Below are 21,001 nucleotides of genomic sequence, written 5' to 3' on the forward strand. Positions count from 1 at the left end.
ACCGACTTTTTCCATCAATTTGGACCTCAGGAACAAGAATCCGTCAAAGATTTTTCGATCCGACGCTCCGTTAATGTTTTATTAATTTTTCAAACTTTTATTTGGTTTGCAGTTTTTCGATGAAAATTAAAGCAAGAAAATACTCTTTTTATTAATTTTGTCCTCAGGAGTAAGAATCTGAAGTCTGATTTAACATTCACGACTTGGTTACGATTCTATTAATTATTTAAAAATGGTATTGTGTCTCTATCTTAACGTATGTCTTAACTTGAATATTTTGACAGCACACATTGAGGTTATGTTCATGATTTACTAAACTTATTTTCAGAGTACAACAAATGATTAACAACGATCCTGCTTGCACAAGAGACTACCAGAATTCTTTACTGTTTACTTTCTCGTTCTTCTGGGCATGGTAGCAAAGAAATTACACAAGTTAAGAAGTTCATTTGAAGCTATTTTTAGTTGGAGTTGATTTGCAACAAATTTATGGGTCTTTATTGAAATTTTTAAACGCAGGTAAGCTGAAAACTGTTTGAATTCCAGCCTTGAAATGTTTCGTGGTATTTCAGGTTCCAACTTCATTACCAGAGTTTATTATTAAGAGACTGAATCGATGGATGATACCCATAGCCTAAGATGTCGAAAAGGCGGTTGTCGTCGCTCAACGCTAAAGGACTCTGCAAGTTATTGCACAGAATTGAAGAAACCACCCATTCAGTGCTCCCAGAGTACAGTGAATTGATCCAGGAGCATAACATCACGAAAAAGGTGATGAAAAAGGTTAAATTCAAAATCAAATGTTCTTTTTCCAGTGGTTGAAGATGTCGTTCAGTGACTGGGAGACGTTTCAAGTGTTGCTGATTGCATTGCGGGAGCACGAAGTTTGCAACGTTTTCAAACCTAATGAGTCTATGAGCAGAAAACGAGTATTCCTCTGGAGAAGACCCAAAGGAACTCAACCAACGGAAACAGAGCATCATCGAGATGCAGTTGTCAAGAAAGAAAATACTACAAAGGCTCTGAAGGTCATCTGGTGTCTTGTGAGCTATTTTGTGAAGATCTGCTTGTTCAGGAAGGATGGAAGGTTTGTTTGTTTTCTTTTCTCTCCATTCATGGTCTCACCTTAATCTCTTAGTTGCAGCTTAACACAACTTTGTTGTCTTTCCTCTTGGTCAAGAAGCAGGCGCAATTAATTAAAAGCTTTGCCTTGAAGAAATAGCAATTGTTTTTCAGGTGAGATAAACAAACAATGTTCTTGATGAAGCTTTTTTACACTTCTTGCACGAAGGAAGATGGTGGAAGGCGTGATATTACATCAACACTCAACTCAGGCATAGGAATGATGCCGAAGAGAGGATGCGAAATCTCGAGGTTTTATAGGTTAAACAACTCCGGACTGACCGGACTATCCAGATACTTTGGGTGACAGTGCGGCGCGCGCGCGCGCTGTCGACTGAAGAGTCTGTTGATTTCGCTCAAGGATGGAATCGAAAGCGATCATTTCTGTGTCGAAGCTCCTCGAAATCGGGGAAGACCCAAAACCAAACACAAGTTTCGGTGAGTGGTTTGGGTTTGTGGTTTTTCTTAAACTAATTTTGTTGATTTAGGACAAAACGTTGCCAGAATTCGCCGACGAAATAAGAAAGTTGAAGGCGATGATCGTCAAACACGAAAACAGAATTCGAGCGTTGGAAGCTGAAGTGGCTCTGGTGCTGGTTTAGCACGCACAAATTGTTGTCTTATCATTTCTAAACAAGTGCTCAAATCGTTTGCAATTTTCGCTTCTACTTAATTATTATGTCATTTTTTATCACCCCAAAGTGCTCTTTAATATATATTATCTACGATTGTTAAATGTCTTGTTATAGAAGATTATAATATTTTTATGAAACGTTAGTTATATAGTTTATAAAGTTCAGGCAAGTGTCGATCAGGACGTTTCCGTCTTCACATGACAATAACGACAGGCTCGCTTTTTCTTGATTTTTGTACATAACAAATTTTTCATAAAACGTTAGGAAAATCTTCAAAAAAAAACATTGTACATAATTGTATAATTTTGTTAATTAACGATAGAGATGGCCTTGACGACAATTCTCGGATGTAAATTTTGTGTGTTCCATGTTTAACAACGAATAATGTAAATAAATGTATAAATTATGTAATGCATTTGCAAAGAACAACTAATAAGAATTGTTTTACTAATATTTTTACAAATATATTTTAAAATTTTCTTCGGGACTGTCTTTTTCCACTCATTGAAAAGTTAAGTTTGACCTTGACGCAACTGTTGCATGCGTGTAGAATCTAATCGTCTTGCGCAAGATTGCCAAAACATGTCAATGATGTCAAATCTGTATCGAATCTGTTCTTTGCATCAAATTTTTGATTAATTATAGATTAAGTTCGACAACCTGTTAACCTCAAAAATCGCTGCATTCAATTTCCCCCTAAATTTCTCCCTGAAAGTGAATGCAATGAGTGCACTTTACATTTGTACAGTTGCGAGCATGGAATTTTGGGCCTAATTTTACCACACCGTTTGGTGTGGCCAACGCAGGAGGGGTGTGGCTTCATGAATGAGAGGAGTGGCCAAATGGAAGTGTGGCTTAATGTAGAAGAGGTATGGCTTGATGAAGACGGAGGTGTGGTCTATAGAAAAAAGGTGTGGCTTAATGGAGAAGGAGTGAGGTGGAAGGGTGTGGTTTAGTTGAAAAGGGGTGTGGTCAAATTGAGAAGGGGCGTGGCTAAACGGAAAATGGGGGTGTGGTTAAATAGAGGAGGGGTGTAGTCAAATGGAGGATGGGCGTGGCTTAATGGAAAAAAGGTGTGGCTTAATGGAAAAGGGGTGTGGTCAAATAGAGGATGGGCGTGGCTTAATGGAAAAAAAGGTGTGGCTTAATGGAAAAGGGGTGTGGTCAAATAGAGGATGGACGTGGCTTAATGGAAAAAGGTGTGGCTTAATGGAGAAGGGGCGTGGTTAAATGGAGGAAGGGCGTGGCGAAATGGAAAAGGGGTGTGGTCAAATGGAGAAGGGGCGCGGTCAAATGGATAAGGGGCGTGGTCAAATGGAGTGTGGGCGTGGCTTAGTGGAGAAGGGGGGGTGTGGCTTAATAAAAAGGTGTGGCTTAATGGAAAAGGGGTGCAGTCAAAAAGAGGACGGGTGGGTGTGTGGTTAAATAGAGGAGGGGTGTAGTCAAATGGAGGATGGGCGTGGCTTAATGGAAAAAAAGGTGTGGCCTAATGGAAAAGGGGTGTGGTCAAATAGAGGATGGGCGTGGCTTAATGGAGAAGGGGCGTGGTTAAATGGAGGAAGGGCGTGGCGAAATGGAAAAGGGGTGTGGGCAAATGGAGAAGGGGCGCGGTCAAATGGATAAGGGGCGTGGTCAAATGGAGTGTGGGCGTGGCTTAGTGGAGAAGGGGTGTGGCCAAATGGAGAAGGGGTGTGGCTTAATAAAAAAAGGTGTGGCTTAATGGAAAAGGGGTGCAGTCAAAAAGAGGAGGGGTGGGGTGTGGTTAAATAGAGGAGGGGTGTAGTCAATGGAGGATGGGCGTGGCTTAATGGAAAAAAAGGTGTGGCTTAATGGAAAAGGGGTGTGGTCAAATAAAGGATGGGCGTGGCTTAATGGAAAAAAGGTGTGGCTTAATGGAGAAGGGGGCGTGGTTAAATGGAGGAAGGGCGTGGCGAAATGGAAAGGGGGTGTGGTCAAATAGAGAAGGGGCGCGGTCAAATAGATAAGGGGCGTGGTCAAATGGAGAAGGGGTGCGGTCAAATGGATAAGGGGCGTGGTCAAATGGAGTGTGGGCGTGGCTTAGTGGAGAAGGGGGTGTGGCCAAATGGAGAAGGGGTGTGGCTTAATAAAAAAAGGTGTGGCTTAATGGAAAAGGGGTGCAGTCAAAAAGAGGAGGGGTGGGGGTGTGGTTAAATAGAGGAGGGGTGTAGTCAAATGGAGGATGGGCGTGGCTTAATGGAAAAAAAGGTGTGGCTTAATGGAAAAGGGGTGTGGTCAAATAGAGGATGGGCGTGGCTTAATGGAAAAAAAGTGTGGCTTAATGGAGAAGGGGCGTGGTTAAATGGAGGAAGGGCGTGGCGAAATGGAAAGGGGATGTGGTCAAATGGAGAAGGGGCGTGGTCGAGTGGAGTGCGGGCGTGGCTTAGTGGAGAAGGGGGTGTGGCCAAATGGAGAAGGGGTGTGGCTTAATAAAAAAAGGTGTGGCTTAATGGAAAAGGGGTGCAGTCAAAAAGAGGAGGGGTGGGGGTGTGGTTAAATAGAGGAGGGGTGTAGTCAAATGGAGGATGGGCGTGGCTTAATGGAAAAAAGGTGTGGCTTAATGGAAAAGGGGTGTGGTCAAATAGAGGATGGGCGAGGCTTAATGGAAAAAAGGTATGGCTTAATGGAGAAGGGGCGTGGTTAAATGGAGGAAGGGCGTGGCGAAATGGAAAAGGGGTGTGTTCAAATGGAGAAGGGGCGCGGTCAAATGGATAAGGGGCGTGGTCAAATGGAGAAGGGGCGCGGTCAAATGGATAAGGGGCGTGGTCAAATGGAGTGTGGGCGTGGCTTAGTGGAGAAGGGGGTGTGGCCAAATGGAGAAGGGGTGTGGCCAAACGGAGAAGGGGTGTGGCTTAATAAAAAAAGGTGTGTGGCTTAATGGAAAAGGGGTGCAGTCAAAAAAGAGGAGGGGTGTGGTTAAATAGAGGAGGGGTGTAGTCAAATGGAGGATGGGCGTGGCTTAATGGAAAAAAGGTGTGGCTTAATGGAAAAGGGGTGTGGTCAAATAGAGGATGGGCGTGGCTTAATGGAAAAAAGGTGTGGCTTAATGGAGAAGGGGCGTGGTTAAATGGAGGAAGGGCGTGGCGAAATGGAAAAGGGGTGTGGTCAAATGGAGAAGGGGCGCGGTCAAATGGATAAGGGGCGTGGTCAAATGGAGTGTGGGCGTGGCTTAGTGGAGAAGGGGTGTGGCCAAATGGAGAAGGGGTGTGGCTTAATAAAAAAGTTGTGGCTTAATGGAAAAGGGGTGCGGTCAAAAAGAGGAGGGGGTGTGGTCAATGGAGGAGGGGTGTGGCTTGATAAAGAAGGGGGGAGGGGTGTGGCTTGATAAAGAATGGGGGAGGGGTGTGGTCTATAGAAAAAAGGTCAGCCACACTTGGTGCCCTATCAGCAACTTAAAAAGCTTCCAACTCGCTTATTTTTGGACTAGTCTATTTTTTGGATTCTACTCGAAATTCTACATTAAATGAGACCAATTTTTATTAAAATTGGTTAATAAATAAGCGAGATATCGATCGAATTAGGTTTTGCACCATAGGGTTGGGCACCCTTGGACTTCGAATTATTCGTCAAATGTTTCGATATTTTACTAGCAACGGATTCTTATGTAAAAAAGAGCGAGAAAAACGATGCTTCAAACCGCACATCGATAGAGGACTTAGTTTCGGAGATATCGACCTTTATATCTGGCGGCCCTATCAGCAACTTAAACCCTTTTAACTCGCTTATTTTTGGACGTACGTGACTCAGAGGCCATATTTTTGGATTCTACTCGAAATTCTACACAAAATGAGACCATTTTTATTAAAATTGGTTAATAAATTAGCGAGATATCGATCGAATTAGGTTTTGCACCATAGGGTTGGCCACCCTTGGACTTCGAATTATTCGTCAAATTTTTCGATATTTCACTAGCAACGGATTCTTATGTAAAAAAGAGCGAGAAAAACGATGCTTCAAACCGCACATCCATAGAGGACTTAGTTTCGGAGATATCGACCTTTATATCTGGCGGCCCTATCAGCAACTTAAACCCTTCTAACTCGCTTATTTTTTCACGTACGTGACTCAGCGATTCGAGGGTATTGTTTTTTTATCATTCTTATTCCTGCAAATGGTTTTGATTCAAAAATTCTAAGTTTTAAAATCAAAAGGTTTGCCCTCTGGTGAGAGGAGGCGTGAACTATTAACTTCGGCGTTATTTCGCTAGGTGGCTTTTATGGAAAAACTTCTCTCACTTTTCGGTGTAAATAAATACAATAAACTACTTAACTTGTTAATTTTAACCTCAGAAAAACGAATCTGAACTTTGATTTAAGATTTACGACTATGTTAATATTTTATTTAATATTATTTATGGACTAAAGACTGTTGACGCATGTCCTAGCTTCTATGCTTCGTTGACAGATTGCTTGACGCGGGAAATTAAATTTTGAAATTTTTAATTTGCATTTTCTCAAAAAATCTCACAGATAGCGAGGAACGGAGATCAGAAATGGATGTAGAAATGTCAAATTATGCCATGTGCAAAGTTTTGTATCGATCTGGGAACTTTCGTGTTTTTCGCCAAAAAAAGTTGTAAGGGGTTAATTCATGGATTTTTGGCGATCTCGACAAAAAATAAAATCTCTTTGAAACCGACTTTTTCCATCAATTTGGACCTCAGGAACAAGAATCCGTCAAAGATTTTTCGATCCGACGCTCCGTTGTTTTATTAATTTTTCAAACTTTGAAAAATCCTCTTTTTATTAATTTTGTCCTCAGGAGTAAGAATCTAAAGTCTGATTTAACATTCACGACTTGGTTACGATTCTATTAATTATTTAAAAATGGTATTGTGTCTCTATCTTAACGTATGTCTTAACTTGAATATTTTGACAGCACACATTGAGGTTATGTTCATGATTTACTAAACTTATTTTCAGAGTACAACAAATGATTAACAACGATCCTGCTTGCACAAGAGACTACCAGAATTCTTTACTGTTTACTTTCTCGTTCTTCTGGGCATGGTAGCAAAGAAATTACACAAGTTAAGAAGTTCATTTGAAGCTATTTAGAGTTGGAGTTGATTTGCAACAAATTGATGGGTCTTTTTGAAATTTTTAAACGCAGGTAAGCTGAAAACTGTTTGAATTCCAGCCTTGAAATGTTTCGTGGTATTTCAGGTTCCAACTTCATTACCAGAGTTTATTATTAAGAGACTGAATCGATGGATGATACCCATAGCCTAAGATGTCGAAAAGGCGGTTGTCGTCGCTCAACGCTAAAGGACTCTGCAAGTTATTGCACAGAATTGAAGAAACCACCCATTCAGTGCTCCCAGAGAACAGTGAATTGATCAAGGAGCATAACATCATGAAAAAGGTGCTGCTTTACTGCAATGTGGATGAAAAAGGTTAAATTTAAACATGTTTTAAGTCAAAGTCAAATGTTCTTTTTCCAGTGGTTGAAGATGTCGTTCAGTGACTGGGAAATGTTCAGAGTGTTGCTGATTTCATTGCGGGAGCACGAAGTTTGCAACGTTTTCAAACCTGATGAGTCTACGAGCAAAAAACGAGTGTTTCTCCAGAGAAGGCTCAAAGGAACTCAACCAACGGAAACAAAGTATCATCGAGATGCAGTTGTCAAGAAAGAAAATACTACAAAGGCTCTGAAGGTCATCTGGTGTCTTGTCAGCTATTTTGTGAAGTCAAAGAAACATCAAGGAATGGAAGTTTATAGAGAATTTTTATTGGTTTTTTGAAAACGCGAGATCTGGAATTCTGGATGCATCGCTGCTTGTTTGAGGAAGGATGGAAGGTTTGTTTTCTTTTCTCTCCATTTATGGTTTTTGGCAAACCTGCGCTAGACGTTAACTGTTACCAATAAACATCCCTAGGGGCTGCTACCAACTTTAGACGAGTGCATTTGATGGTCACGTGCAGTAAAATTCGTAATTTTGGAATGCGGTTTGCGGCATCGTTTTTCTAGCGATTTTTTACATAAGAAATCGTTTTTAGATTTTCCAAAAGTCGAAATTTGCAAATTTTCGCAAAAATTCATGACTAAAACTATGGCCAAACTTCTCATATCGATATCTCGCTTATTTTTTAGAGAAAACTTGAGTTATTATACATCAGTGAACGCAGAATTTTACGCAGATTCCAAATCTGGGATTTAAATTCAGATCCGACAACAAATAACTGAGTTATGGCCGATCAAAGTTTCGGATAGTTGATTTTCATTTTTTCTCATTTTTCCCAATTTTCAAAGTTAAATATCTCGGAAACTATTAGAGATATTGAGATGCGGTTTGCGCCATCGTTTTTCTCGGCTCATTTTACGTTAGAAAAAGTGCTTAAAAGCCCAAAATTCGATAGTCGATTTTTCGCGAAAAAAAATTGCGATTCAAACGATGAAAATTTTTATTTTTTTTTATTTTTGGGCATAACTCCTAAACCGTTTGTTTGATCGATCTCAAATTGGGCCAGTAGATAGATTTTGAGCTCCTCTTTCGACTGATATATAATTCAATGCTATTAAACGTCATTTTCATTTTGAAAACATGATTGAAAATCACCCCAAAATGACCACTTCCAAACAGTTTTTGGTCAATGCTTTCTTTATTTCGTAGGTAAACTCAATAAATTTTGACTCATTTTACGCAGAATCTCACGCTGAATCCAAATCTGGAATTTAAATTCAGAACCGACAACAAATAACTGAGTTATGGCCGTTTGAATTTTTGGGTTGTCGCCAGATGGCCAAATTTTTGAAGGTTCCAAACAATTCATGCTCGATATCTCGAAAACTATTTCAGATATTGGAATGCGGTTTGCGGCATCGTTTTTCTCGCGATTTTTTACATAAGAAATCGTTTTTAGATTTTCCAAAAGTCGAAATTTGCAAATTTTCGCAAAAATTCATGACTAAAACTATGGCCAAACTTCTCATATCGATATCTCGCTTATTTTTTAGAGTAAACTTGAGTTATTATACATCAGTGAACGCAGAATTTTACGCAGATTGCAAATTTGGGATTTAAATTTAGTGTCTTTATGATGTCATGGCTTTTGTAGTATCAGAGGAAGATTAACACCTAAAACTATTTGGTTTGTTTTAGTCGGAAAAAGAAATGAGCACTGAAATGTCCGACAAGCTGGCTGCGGTTACATCAGCATATAAAAACAACAATGATCTACAAGAATTGAAGAAGTCGTTAAATGAGATATTTTTGAGGAAGCGCCACTTGCGAAGGACTAACCTTGGCTCTTGGCTCTTGGATCAGTTGGAATTAGAGCAATAATCAATTACCATTAATTAAGAATGGATAGTTTCGTCCATTTCAGATTGTTTCCCTCGTCTTTTTTAGGTAAGCCAACAAACATGTTCCTAATGAAACTTTTTCACACTTTTTGCAAGAAGGAGGGAGAGTGTCGAGTTTGTGTTTTTTTATTTTATTAATACTCCTTTAGTTTAATTTGAGGGTATTGTTTTTTATCATTCTTCCTTATTCCTGCAAATGGTTTTGATTCAAAAATTGTAAGTTTTAAAAACAAAAGTTTAGCCCTCTGGTGAGAGGAGGCGTGAACTATCAACTTCGGCGTTATTCCGCTAGGTGGCTTTTATGGAAAAACTTCTCTCACTTTTCGGTGTAAATAAATACAATAAACTACTTAACTTGTTAATTTTAACCTCAGAAAAACGAATCTGAACTTTGATTTAAGATTTACGACTTTGTTAATATTTTATTTAATATTATTTATGGACTAAAGACTGTTGACGCATGTCCTAGCTTCTATGCTTCGTTGACAGATTGCTTGACGCGGGAAATTGAATTTTAAAATTTTTAATTTGCATTTTCTCAAAAAATCTTGCAGATAGCGAGGAACGGAGACCAAAAATGGATGTGGAAATGTCAAATTATGCCATGTGCATAGTTTCGTGTCGATCTGCGAACTTTCGCGTTTTTCGCCAAAAAAAGTTCAAAGACTAAACATCATGGATTTTTGGCGATTTCGACAAAAAATAAAATCTCTTTGAAACCGACTTTTTCCATCAATTTGGACCTCAGGAACAAGAATCCGTCAAAGATTTTTCGATCAGACGCTCCGTTAATGTTTTATTAATTTTTCAAACTTTTATTTGGTTTGCAGTTTTTCGATGAAAATTAAAGCAAGAAAATACTCTTTTTATTAATTTTGTCCTCAGGAGTAAGAATCTAAAGTCTGATTTAACATTCACGACTTGGTTACGATTCTATTAATTATTAAAAATTATTGTGTCTCTATCTTAACGTATGTCTTAACTTGACTATTTTGACAGCACACATTGAGGTTATGTTCATGATTTAACAAGAAACTACCAGAATTCTTTACTGTTTACTTTCTCGTTCTTCTGGGCATGGTAGCAAAGAAATTACACAAGTTAAGAAGTTCATTTGAAGCTATTTAGAGTTGGAGTTGATTTGCAACAAATTGATGGGTCTTTATTGAAATTTTTAAACGCAGGTAAGCTGAAAACTGTTTGAATTCCAGCCTTGAAATGTTTCGTGGTATTTCCAGGTTCCAACTTCATTACCAGAGTTTATTATTAAAGAGACTGAATCGATGGATGATACCCATAGCCTAAGATGTCGAAAAGGCGGTTGTCGTCGCTCAACGCTGAAGGACTCTGCAAGTTATTGCACAGAATTGAAGAAACCACCCATTCAGTGCTCCCAGAGTACAGTGAATTGATCCATCACGAAAAAGGTGCTGCTTTACTGCAATATGGATGAAAAAGGTTAAATTCAAAGTCAAATGTTCTTTTTCCAGTGGTTGAAGATGTCGTTCAGTGACTGGGAGATGTTTCAAGTGTTGCCTTATTGCATTGCGGGAGCACGAAGTTTGCAATGTTGAGTCTACGAGCAGAAAACGAGTATTCTCCTCTAGAGAAGAGCCAAAGGAACTCAACCAACGGAAACAGAGCATCATCGAGATGCAGTTGTCAAGAAAGAAAATATGTACTACAAAGGCTCTGAAGGTCATCTGGTGTCTTGTGAGCTATTTTGTGAAGTCAAGGAAACATCATTTATTGGTTTCTTGAAAACGCGAGATCTGTTTGTTCAGGAAGGATGGAAGGTTTGTTTGTTTTCTTTTCTCTCCATTCATGGTCTCACCTTAATCTCTTAGTTGCAGCTTAACACAACTTTGTTGTCTTTCCTGTTGGTCAAGAAGCAGGCGCAATTAAAAGCTTTGTCGTGAAGAAACAGCAATTGACTGCACAGAGTAAGAAGAGTTTTTCAGGTGAGATAAACAAACATGTTCTTGATGAAACTTTTTTACACTTCTTGCAGGAAGGAAGATGGTGGAAGGCGTGATATTACATCAACACTCAACTCAGGCATAGGAATGATGCCGAAGAGAGGATGCGAAATCTCGAGGTTTTAGAGGCTAAACAACTCCGGACTGACCGGACTATCCAGATACTTTGGGTGACAGTGCGGCGCGCGCGCGCGCGCTGTCGACTGAAGAGTCTGTTGATTTCGCTCAAGGATGGAATCGAAAGCGATCATTTCTGTGTCGAAGCTCTTCGAAATCGGGGAAGACTCAAAACCAAACACAAGTTTAGGTTTGTGGTTTTTCTTAAACTGATTTTGTTGATTTAGGAGAAAACGTTGCCAGAATTCGCCGACGAAATAAGAAAGTTGAAGGCGATGATCGTCAAACACGAAAACAGAATTCGAGCGTTGTTGTCTTATCATTTCTAAACAAGTGCTCAAATCGTTTGCAATTTTCGCTTCTACTTAATTATTATGTCATTTTTTATCACCCCAAAGTGGCTCTTTAATATATATTATCTACGATTGTTAAATGTCTAGTTATAGAAGATTATAATATTTTTATGAAACAAATTTTCGCGAAAATTCATGATTAAAAAAACAATGCCAAACTTCTCATATCGATATCTCGCTTGTTTTTTGGTGTAAACTTGCGTTATTATACATCATTTTACCCATCGGCCACGGTGGATTATTCCCACGGACATTTACCCATTGTTAATCCCATCCTGATCTGAAGGCTTTGGATCACATCCCTTTGGTCCGTCCAGAGGTCGATTCTCCACCCACATCTAGCCCTTAAGATCTTGTACTTGAAGTTGGTATGGTTCCTAGCCTTTTTCTTTTTGGCGAAGTCAGAAACGCAGCTGCTGGTGGTGCTGATGCTAGTGACAAGTTGTCACGTTCCAAATGTTGCAGGTGAAGCGAGAGTTCCACGACTTCCGATGCACGTGACGTTGACTCCGCGGAAGCTTAGCCCTTCTTCGTTTTCACCGGCCTCATCTTCAGTCTCTCTGCCTCTTCGTGGTCCTCACCGCCCAAACACGGTACAAGAAATTCACGGCTTTCATCCAAGTCGTCTTCTCGGTTCTAATCCTCCTGAAATCAACCCAGAAAACTGAAAAACGATATTAAAATCCGCTCGGTTTCGAACAGTTTTCGCACCATCTTCGATCACGCAAGCAGTCCGCGAAGAGTGCAGCTCGTTTTACAGCGCGATCAAATCGACAAGAGGTACAACTTGTACACGTTCGAAATCACCACGAAAGTGCAAGCGGGGATTTTAAGGGGGGACACTTTTCAACAACGAGGTGGGGGGTTCAAGGTACAAGTCGGGTTAGACGAAATCGGCTGTCTCGCTTGTAGTAACAACAATTTAACGACGGTCAAAAGACCGAAAGAAGCGAGATTTAATGTAAGGAGTGTAGTCGAGGCGGTTTTCAACGTCTTTCTAAGTCCTGTTGTAGTTTTTAAGTAGAAACTTTGTACTCATTAATTTATTCATGTTAATGTTTGTGTTATTAATAAATTTCTTTAAATTTGCCGGTTCTTATTTGGGCTGTGTGTGATTGGTTGAAAACTAAACAGGTTTCTTCGCGACTGATATTTGAAATTTAATCGAAACCTTCTTAAAACATTTTTTTTTATTAATTTAGACTTCAGGAACAAGATTCTGTACTCTAAAGTCGGATTCAAAACGTAATTATAAGTTTACTTAAAATTTGCAATGTAGATAGGCAACCAATTATACACACATTATGCATTCATTTTTCGGTGTAAATAAATACAATAAACTACTTAACTTGTTAATTTTAACCTCAGAAAAACGAATCAAAACTTTGATTTAAGATTTACGACTTTGTTAATATTTTATTTAATATTATTTATGGACTAAAGACTGTTGACGCATGTCCTAGCTTCTATGCTTCGTTGACAGATTGCTTGACGCGGGAAATTGAATTTTAAAATTTTTAATTTGCATTTTCTCAAAAAATCTCACAGATAGCGAGGAACGGAGACCAGAAATGGATGTAGAAATGTCAAATTATGCCATGTGCAAAGTTTCGTGTCGATCTGAAAACTTTCGTGTTTTTCGCCAAAAAAAGTTCAAAGACTAAACATCATGGATTTTTGGCGATTTCGACAAAAAATAAAATCTCTTTGAAACCGACTTTTTCCATCAATTTGGACCTCAGGAACAAGAATCCGTCAAAGATTTTTCGATCCGACGCTCCGTTAATTTTTTATTAATTTTTGAAACTTTTATTTGGTTTGCAGTTTTTCGATGAAAATTAAAGCAAGAAAATACTCTTTTTATTAATTTTGTCCTCAGGAGTAAGAATCTGAAGTCTGATTTAACATTCACGACTTGGTTACGATTCTATTAATTATTTAAAAATGGAATTGTGTCTCTATCTTAACGTATGTCTTAACTTGAATATTTTGACAGCACACATTGAGGTTATGTTCATGATTTACTAAACTTATTTTCAGAGTACAACAAATGATTAACAACGATCCTGCTTGCACAAGAGACTACCAGACTTCTTTACTGTTTACTTTCTCGTTCTTCTGGGCATGGTAGCAAAGAAATTACACAAGTTAAGAAGTTCATTTGAAGCTATTTAGAGTTGGAGTTGATTTGCAACAAATTGATGGGTCTTTTTGAAATTTTTAAACGCAGGTAAGCTGAAAACTGTTTGAATTCCAGCCTTGAAATGTTTCGTGGTATTTCAGGTTCCAACTTCATTACCAGAGTTTATTATTAAGAGACTGAGTATATAGATGATGGTCTTCTCATGACTACACACATCTTGCAGCATCTTGATGGTACCACCCATAGCCTAAGATGTCGAAAAGGCGGTTGTCGTCGCTCAACGCTAAAGGACTCTGCAAGTTATTGCACAGAATTGAAGAAACCACCCATTCAGTGCTCCCAGAGAACAGTGAATTGATCAAGGAGCATAACATCATGAAAAAGGTGCTGCTTTACTGCAATGTGGATGAAAAAGGTTAAATTTAAACATGTTTTAAGTCAAAGTCAAATGTTCTTTTTCCAGTGGTTGCAGATGTCGTTCAGTGACTGGGAAATGTTCAGAGTGTTGCTGATTTCATTGCGGGAGCACGAAGTTTGCAACGTTTTCAAACCTGATGAGTCTACGAGCAAAAAATGAGTGTTTCTCCAGAGAAGGCTCAAAGGAACTCAACCAACGGAAACAAAGTATCATCGAGATGCAGTTGTCAAGAAAGAAAATACTACAAAGGCTCTGAAGGTCATCTGGTGTCTTGTCAGCTATTTTGTGAAGTCAAAGAAACATCAAGGAATGGAAGTTTATAGAGAATTTTTATTGGTTTTTTGAAAACGCGAGATCTGGAATTCTGGATGCATCGCTGCTTGTTTGAGGAAGGATGGAAGGTTTGTTTTCTTTTCTCTCCATTTATGGTTTTTGGCAAACTTGCGCTAGACGTTAACTGTTACCAATAAACATCCCTAGGGGCTGCTACCAACTTTAGACGAGTGCATTTGATGGTCACGTGCAGTAAAATTCGTAATTTTGGAATGCGGTTTGCGGCATCGTTTTTCTCGCGATTTTTTACATAAGAAATCGTTTTTAGATTTTCCAAAAGTCGAAATTTGCAAATTTTCGCAAAAATTCATGACTAAAACTATGGCCAAACTTCTCATATCGATATCTCGCTTATTTTTTAGAGAAAACTTGAGTTATTATACATCAGTGAACGCAGAATTTTACGCAGATTCCAAATCTGGGATTTAAATTCAGATCGACAACAAATAACTGAGTTATGGCCGATCAAAGTTTCGGATAGTTGATTTTCATTTTTTCTCATTTTTCCCAATTTTCAAAGTTAAATATCTCGGAAACTATTAGAGATATTGAGATGCGGTTTGCGCCATCGTTTTTTTCGGCTCATTTTACGTCAGAAAAAGTGCTTAAAAGTCGAAAATTCGATAGTCGATTTTTCGCGAAAAAAAATTGCGACTCAAACGATGAAAATTTTTCAATTTTTTTATTTTTGACCATAACTCGTAAACCGTTTGTTTGATCGATCTCAAATTGGGCCAGTGGATAGATTTTGAGCTCCTCTTTCGACTGATATATAATTCAATGCTATTAAACGTCATTTTCATTTTGAAAACATTGATTGAAAATCACCCCAAAATGACCACTTCCAAACAGTTTTTGGTCAATGCTTTCTTTATTTCGTAGGTAAACTCAATAAATTTTGACTCATTTTACGCAGAATCTCACGCTGAATCCAAATCTGGAATTTAAATTCAGATCCGACAACAAATAACTGAGTTATGGCCGTTTGAATTTTTGGGTTGTCGCCAGATGGCCAAATTTTTGAAGGTTCCAAACAATTCATGCTCGATATCTCGAAAACTATTTCAGATATTGGAATGCGGTTTGCGGCATCGTTTTTCTCGCGATTTTTTACATAAGAATTCGTTTTTAGATTTTCCAAAAGTCGAAATTTGCAAATTTTCGCAAAAATTCATGACTAAAACTATGGCCAAACTTCTCATATCGATATCTCGCTTATTTTTTAGAGTAAACTCGAGTTATTATACATCAGTGAACGCAGAATTTTACGCAGATTCCAAATCTGGGATTTAAATTCAGATCGACAACAAATAACTGAGTTATGGCCGATCAAAGTTTCGGATAGTTGATTTTCATTTTTTCTCATTTTTCCCAATTTTCAAAGTTAAATATCTCGGAAACTATTAGAGATATTGAGATGCGGTTTGCGCCATCGTTTTTTTCGGCTCATTTTACGTCAGAAAAAGTGCTTAAAAGTCGAAAATTCGATAGTCGATTTTTCGCGAAAAAAAATTGCGACTCAAACGATGAAAATTTTTCAATTTTTTTATTTTTGACCATAACTCGTAAACCGTTTGTTTGATCGATCTCAAATTGGGCCAGTGGATAGATTTTGAGCTCCTCTTTCGACTGATATATAATTCAATGCTATTAAACGTCATTTTCATTTTGAAAACATTGATTGAAAATCACCCCAAAATGACCACTTCCAAACAGTTTTTGGTCAATGCTTTCTTTATTTCGTAGGTAAACTCAATAAATTTTGACTCATTTTACGCAGAATCTCACGCTGAATCCAAATCTGGAATTTAAATTCAGATCCGACAACAAATAACTGAGTTATGGCCGTTTGAATTTTTGGGTTGTCGCCAGATGGCCAAATTTTTGAAGGTTCCAAACAATTCATGCTCGATATCTCGAAAACTATTTCAGATATTGGAATGCGGTTTGCGGCATCGTTTTTCTCGCGATTTTTTACATAAGAAATCGTTTTTAGATTTTCCAAAAGTCGAAATTTGCAAATTTTCGCAAAAATTCATGACTAAAACTATGGCCAAACTTCTCATATCGATATCTCGCTTATTTTTTAGAGTAAACTCGAGTTATTATACATCAGTGAACGCAGAATTTTACGCAGATTCCAAATCTGGGATTTAAATTCAGATCCGACAACAAATAACTGAGTTATGGCCGATCAAAGTTTCGGATAGTTGATTTTCATTTTTTCTCATTTTTCCCAATTTTCAAAGTTAAATATCTCGGAAACTATTAGAGATATTGAGATGCGGTTTGCGCCATCGTTTTTCTCGGCTCATTTTACGTTAGAAAAAGTGCTTAAAAGCCCAAAATTCGATAGTCGATTTTTCGCGAAAAAAAATTGCGATTCAAACGATGAAAATTTTTATTTTTTTTTATTTTTGGGCATAACTCCTAAACCGTTTGTTTGATCGATCTCAAATTGGGCCAGTAGATAGATTTTGAGCTCCTCTTTCGACTGATATATAATTCAATGCTATTAAACGTCATTTTCATTTTGAAAACATGATTGAAAATCACCCCAAAATGACCACTTCCAAACAGTTTTTGGTCAATGCTTTCTTTATTTCGTAGGTAAACTCAATAAATTTTGACTCATTTTACGCAGAATCTCACGCTGAATCCAAATCTGGAATTTAAATTCAGATCCGACAACAAATAACTGAGTTATGGCCGTTTGAATTTTTGGGTTGTCGCCAGATGGCCAAATTTTTGAAGGTTCCAAACAATTCATGCTCGATATCTCGAAAACTATTTCAGATATTGGAATGCGGTTTGCGGCATCGTTTTTCTCGCGATTTTTTACATAAGAAATCGTTTTTAGATTTTCCAAAAGTCGAAATTTGCAAATTTTCGCAAAAATTCATGACTAAAACTATGGCCAAACTTCTCATATCGATATCTCGCTTATTTTTTAGAGTAAACTCGAGTTATTATACATCAGTGAACGCAGAATTTTACGCAGATTCCAAATCTGGGATTTAAATTCAGATCCGACAACAAATAACCGAGTTATGGCCGATCAAAGTTTCGGATAGTTGATTTTCATTTTTTCTCATTTTTCCCAATTTTCAAAGTTAAATATCTCGGAAACTATTAGAGATATTGAGATGCGGTTTGCGCCATCGTTTTTCTCGGCTCATTTTACGTTAGAAAAAGTGCTTAAAAGCCCAAAATTCGATAGTCGATTTTTCGCGAAAAAAAATTGCGACTCAAACGATGAAAATTTTTATTTTTTTTTATTTTTGACCATAACTCGTAAACCGTTTGTTTGATCGATCTCAAATTGGGCCAGTGGATAGATTTTGAGCTCCTCTTTCGACTGATATATAATTCAATGCTATTAAACGTCATTTTCATTTTGAAAACATTGATTGAAAATCACCCCAAAATGACCACTTCCAAACAGTTTTTGGTCAATGCTTTCTTTATTTCGTAGGTAACTCAATAAATTTTTACTCATTTTACGCAGAATCTCACGCTGAATCCAAATCTGGAATTTAAATTCAGATCCGACAACAAATAACTGAGTTATGGCCGTTTGAATTTTTCGGTTGTCGCCAGATGGCCAAATTTTTGAAGGTTCCAAACAATTCATGCTCGATATCTCGAAAACTATTTCAGATATTGGAATGCGGTTTGCGGCATCGTTTTTCTCGCGATTTTTTACATAAGAAATCGTTTTTAGATTTTCCAAAAGTCGAAATTTGCAAATTTTCGCAAAAATTCATGACTAAAACTATGGCCAAACTTCTCATATCGATATCTCGCTTATTTTTTAGAGTAAACTTGAGTTATTATACATCAGTGAACGCAGAATTTTACGCAGATTGCAAATTTGGGATTTAAATTTAGTGTCTTTATGATGTCATGGCTTTTGTAGTATCAGAGGAAGATGAACACCTAAAACTATTTGGTTTGTTTTAGTCGGAAAAAGAAATGAGCACTGAAATGTCCGACAAGCTGGCTGCGGTTACATCAGCATATAAAAACAACAATGATCTACAAGAATTGAAGAAGTCGTTAAATGAGATATTTTTGAGGAAGCGCCACTTGCGAAGGACTAACCTTGGCTCTTGGCTCTTGGATCAGTTGGAATTAGAGCAATAATCAATTACCATTAATTAAGAATGGATAGCTTCGTCCATTTCAGATTGTTTCCCTCGTCTTTTTTAGGTAAGCCAACAAACATGTTCCTAATGAAACTTTTTCACACTTTTTGCAAGAAGGAGGGAGAGTGTCGAGTTTGTGTTTTTTTATTTCATTAATACTCCTTTAGTTTAATTTGAGGGTATTGTTTTTTATCATTCTTCCTTATTCCTGCAAATGGTTTTGATTCAAAAATTGTAAGTTTTAAAAACAAAAGTTTAGCCCTCTGGTGAGAGGAGGCGTGAACTATCAACTTCGGCGTTATTCCGTTAGGTGGCTTTTATGGAAAAACTTCTCTCACTTTTCGGTGTAAATAAATACAATAAACTACTTAACTTGTTAATTTTAACCTCAGAAAAACGAATCTGAACTTTGATTTAAGATTTACGACTTTGTTAATATTTTATTTAATATTATTTATGGACTAAAGACTGTTGACGCATGTCCTAGCTTCTATGCTTCGTTGACAGATTGCTTGACGCGGGAAATTGAATTTTAAAATTTTTAATTTGCATTTTCTCAAAAAATCTTGCAGATAGCGAGGAACGGAGACCAAAAATGGATGTGGAAATGTCAAATTATGCCATGTGCATAGTTTCGTGTCGATCTGCGAACTTTCGCGTTTTTCGCCAAAAAAAGTTCAAAGACTAAACATCATGGATTTTTGGCGATTTCGACAAAAAATAAAATCTCTTTGAAACCGACTTTTTCCATCAATTTGGACCTCAGGAACAAGAATCCGTCAAAGATTTTTCGATCAGACGCTCCGTTAATGTTTTATTAATTTTTCAAACTTTTATTTGGTTTGCAGTTTTTCGATGAAAATTAAAGCAAGAAAATACTCTTTTTATTAATTTTGTCCTCAGGAGTAAGAATCTAAAGTCTGATTTAACATTCACGACTTGGTTACGATTCTATTAATTATTAAAAATTATTGTGTCTCTATCTTAACGTATGTCTTAACTTGACTATTTTGACAGCACACATTGAGGTTATGTTCATGATTTAACAAGAAACTACCAGAATTCTTTACTGTTTACTTTCTCGTTCTTCTGGGCATGGTAGCAAAGAAATTACACAAGTTAAGAAGTTCATTTGAAGCTATTTAGAGTTGGAGTTGATTTGCAACAAATTGATGGGTCTTTATTGAAATTTTTAAACGCAGGTAAGCTGAAAACTGTTTGAATTCCAGCCTTGAAATGTTTCGTGGTATTTCCAGGTTCCAACTTCATTACCAGAGTTTATTATTAAAGAGACTGAATCGATGGATGATACCCATAGCCTAAGATGTCGAAAAGGCGGTTGTCGTCGCTCAACGCTGAAGGACTCTGCAAGTTATTGCACAGAATTGAAGAAACCACCCATTCAGTGCTCCCAGAGTACAGTGAATTGATCCATCACGAAAAAGGTGCTGCTTTACTGCAATATGGATGAAAAAGGTTAAATTCAAAGTCAAATGTTCTTTTTCCAGTGGTTGAAGATGTCGTTCAGTGACTGGGAGATGTTTCAAGTGTTGCCTTATTGCATTGCGGGAGCACGAAGTTTGCAATGTTGAGTCTACGAGCAGAAAACGAGTATTCTCCTCTAGAGAAGAGCCAAAGGAACTCAACCAACGGAAACAGAGCATCATCGAGATGCAGTTGTCAAGAAAGAAAATATGTACTACAAAGGCTCTGAAGGTCATCTGGTGTCTTGTGAGCTATTTTGTGAAGTCAAGGAAACATCATTTATTGGTTTCTTGAAAACGCGAGATCTGTTTGTTCAGGAAGGATGGAAGGTTTGTTTGTTTTCTTTTCTCTCCATTCATGGTCTCACCTTAATCTCTTAGTTGCAGCTTAACACAACTTTGTTGTCTTTCCTGTTGGTCAAGAAGCAGGCGCAATTAAAAGCTTTGCCGTGAAGAAACAGCAATTGACTGCACAGAGTAAGAAGAGTTTTTCAGGTGAGATAAACAAACATGTTCTTGATGAAACTTTTTTACACTTCTTGCAGGAAGGAAGATGGTGGAAGGCGTGATATTACATCAACACTCAACTCAGGCATAGGAATGATGCCGAAGAGAGGATGCGAAATCTCGAGGTTTTAGAGGCTAAACAACTCCGGACTGACCGGACTATCCAGATACTTTGGGTGACAGTGCGGCGCGCGCGCGCGCGCGCTGTCGACTGAAGAGTCTGTTGATTTCGCTCAAGGATGGAATCGAAAGCGATCATTTCTGTGTCGAAGCTCTTCGAAATCGGGGAAGACTCAAAACCAAACACAAGTTTAGGTTTGTGGTTTTTCTTAAACTAATTTTGTTGATTTAGGAGAAAACGTTGCCAGAATTCGCCGACGAAATAAGAAAGTTGAAGGCGATGATCGTCAAACACGAAAACAGAATTCGAGCGTTGTTG

General features: G+C 37.9%; 2 protein-coding genes and 3 long non-coding RNA genes across 9 annotated transcripts; all 5 read left to right on the forward strand.

Moving 5' to 3' along the window:
- Positions 1-264: 264 nt before the first annotated feature.
- LOC148173671 (uncharacterized) lies at positions 265-20,794 on the forward strand. 4 transcript variants are annotated; one of them, XR_015770234.1, is made up of 6 exons: positions 265-519; positions 573-771; positions 816-1,087; positions 1,139-1,236; positions 11,092-11,120; positions 20,649-20,794. XR_015770234.1 is itself a non-coding variant. In XM_088038636.1 (5 exons), the coding sequence occupies exons 2-4, from the start codon at positions 640-642 to the stop codon at positions 1,194-1,196; spliced, it is 462 nt and encodes a 153-aa protein (XP_087894762.1). In that variant the 5' UTR covers positions 265-519; positions 573-639; the 3' UTR covers positions 1,197-1,236; positions 11,092-11,179. The 4 variants fall into 4 exon arrangements, 3 of the variants coding, with proteins under 3 accessions (XP_087894762.1, XP_087894763.1, XP_087894761.1); XM_088038636.1 differs by lacking the exon at positions 20,649-20,794 and having other exon boundaries at positions 11,092-11,179; XM_088038637.1 differs by lacking the exons at positions 11,092-11,120; positions 20,649-20,794 and adding an exon at positions 1,288-1,561.
- LOC148173672 (uncharacterized) lies at positions 1,477-2,004 on the forward strand. Its single transcript, XR_015770237.1, has 2 exons — positions 1,477-1,560; positions 1,611-2,004. It is a non-coding gene; the product is annotated as an uncharacterized LOC148173672 (long non-coding RNA).
- On the forward strand, positions 6,872-8,950 carry LOC148173673 (kinase D-interacting substrate of 220 kDa-like). Of its 2 annotated transcripts, none has more exons than XM_088038639.1 (3): positions 6,872-6,887; positions 6,941-7,170; positions 7,219-7,339. In XM_088038639.1, the coding sequence occupies exons 2-3, from the start codon at positions 7,008-7,010 to the stop codon at positions 7,239-7,241; spliced, it is 186 nt and encodes a 61-aa protein (XP_087894765.1). In that variant the 5' UTR covers positions 6,872-6,887; positions 6,941-7,007; the 3' UTR covers positions 7,242-7,339. The 2 variants fall into 2 exon arrangements, with proteins under 2 accessions (XP_087894765.1, XP_087894764.1); XM_088038638.1 differs by lacking the exon at positions 6,872-6,887 and adding an exon at positions 8,878-8,950 and having other exon boundaries at positions 7,065-7,170; positions 7,219-7,574.
- On the forward strand, positions 8,475-10,760 carry LOC148173674 (uncharacterized). The gene is made up of 3 exons (XR_015770236.1): positions 8,475-9,126; positions 10,080-10,507; positions 10,571-10,760. It is a non-coding gene; the product is annotated as an uncharacterized LOC148173674 (long non-coding RNA).
- On the forward strand, positions 11,260-12,288 carry LOC148173675 (uncharacterized). Its single transcript, XR_015770235.1, has 2 exons — positions 11,260-11,366; positions 11,995-12,288. It is a non-coding gene; the product is annotated as an uncharacterized LOC148173675 (long non-coding RNA).
- Positions 20,795-21,001: the final 207 nt, after the last annotated feature.

Source organism: Gnatocerus cornutus, chromosome 6 (genome assembly GCF_029298725.1).
Source record: "Gnatocerus cornutus isolate USDA-ARS CGAHR chromosome 6, icGnaCorn1.1, whole genome shotgun sequence".
In the NCBI taxonomy this organism is placed as follows: domain Eukaryota; kingdom Metazoa; phylum Arthropoda; class Insecta; order Coleoptera; family Tenebrionidae; genus Gnatocerus; species Gnatocerus cornutus.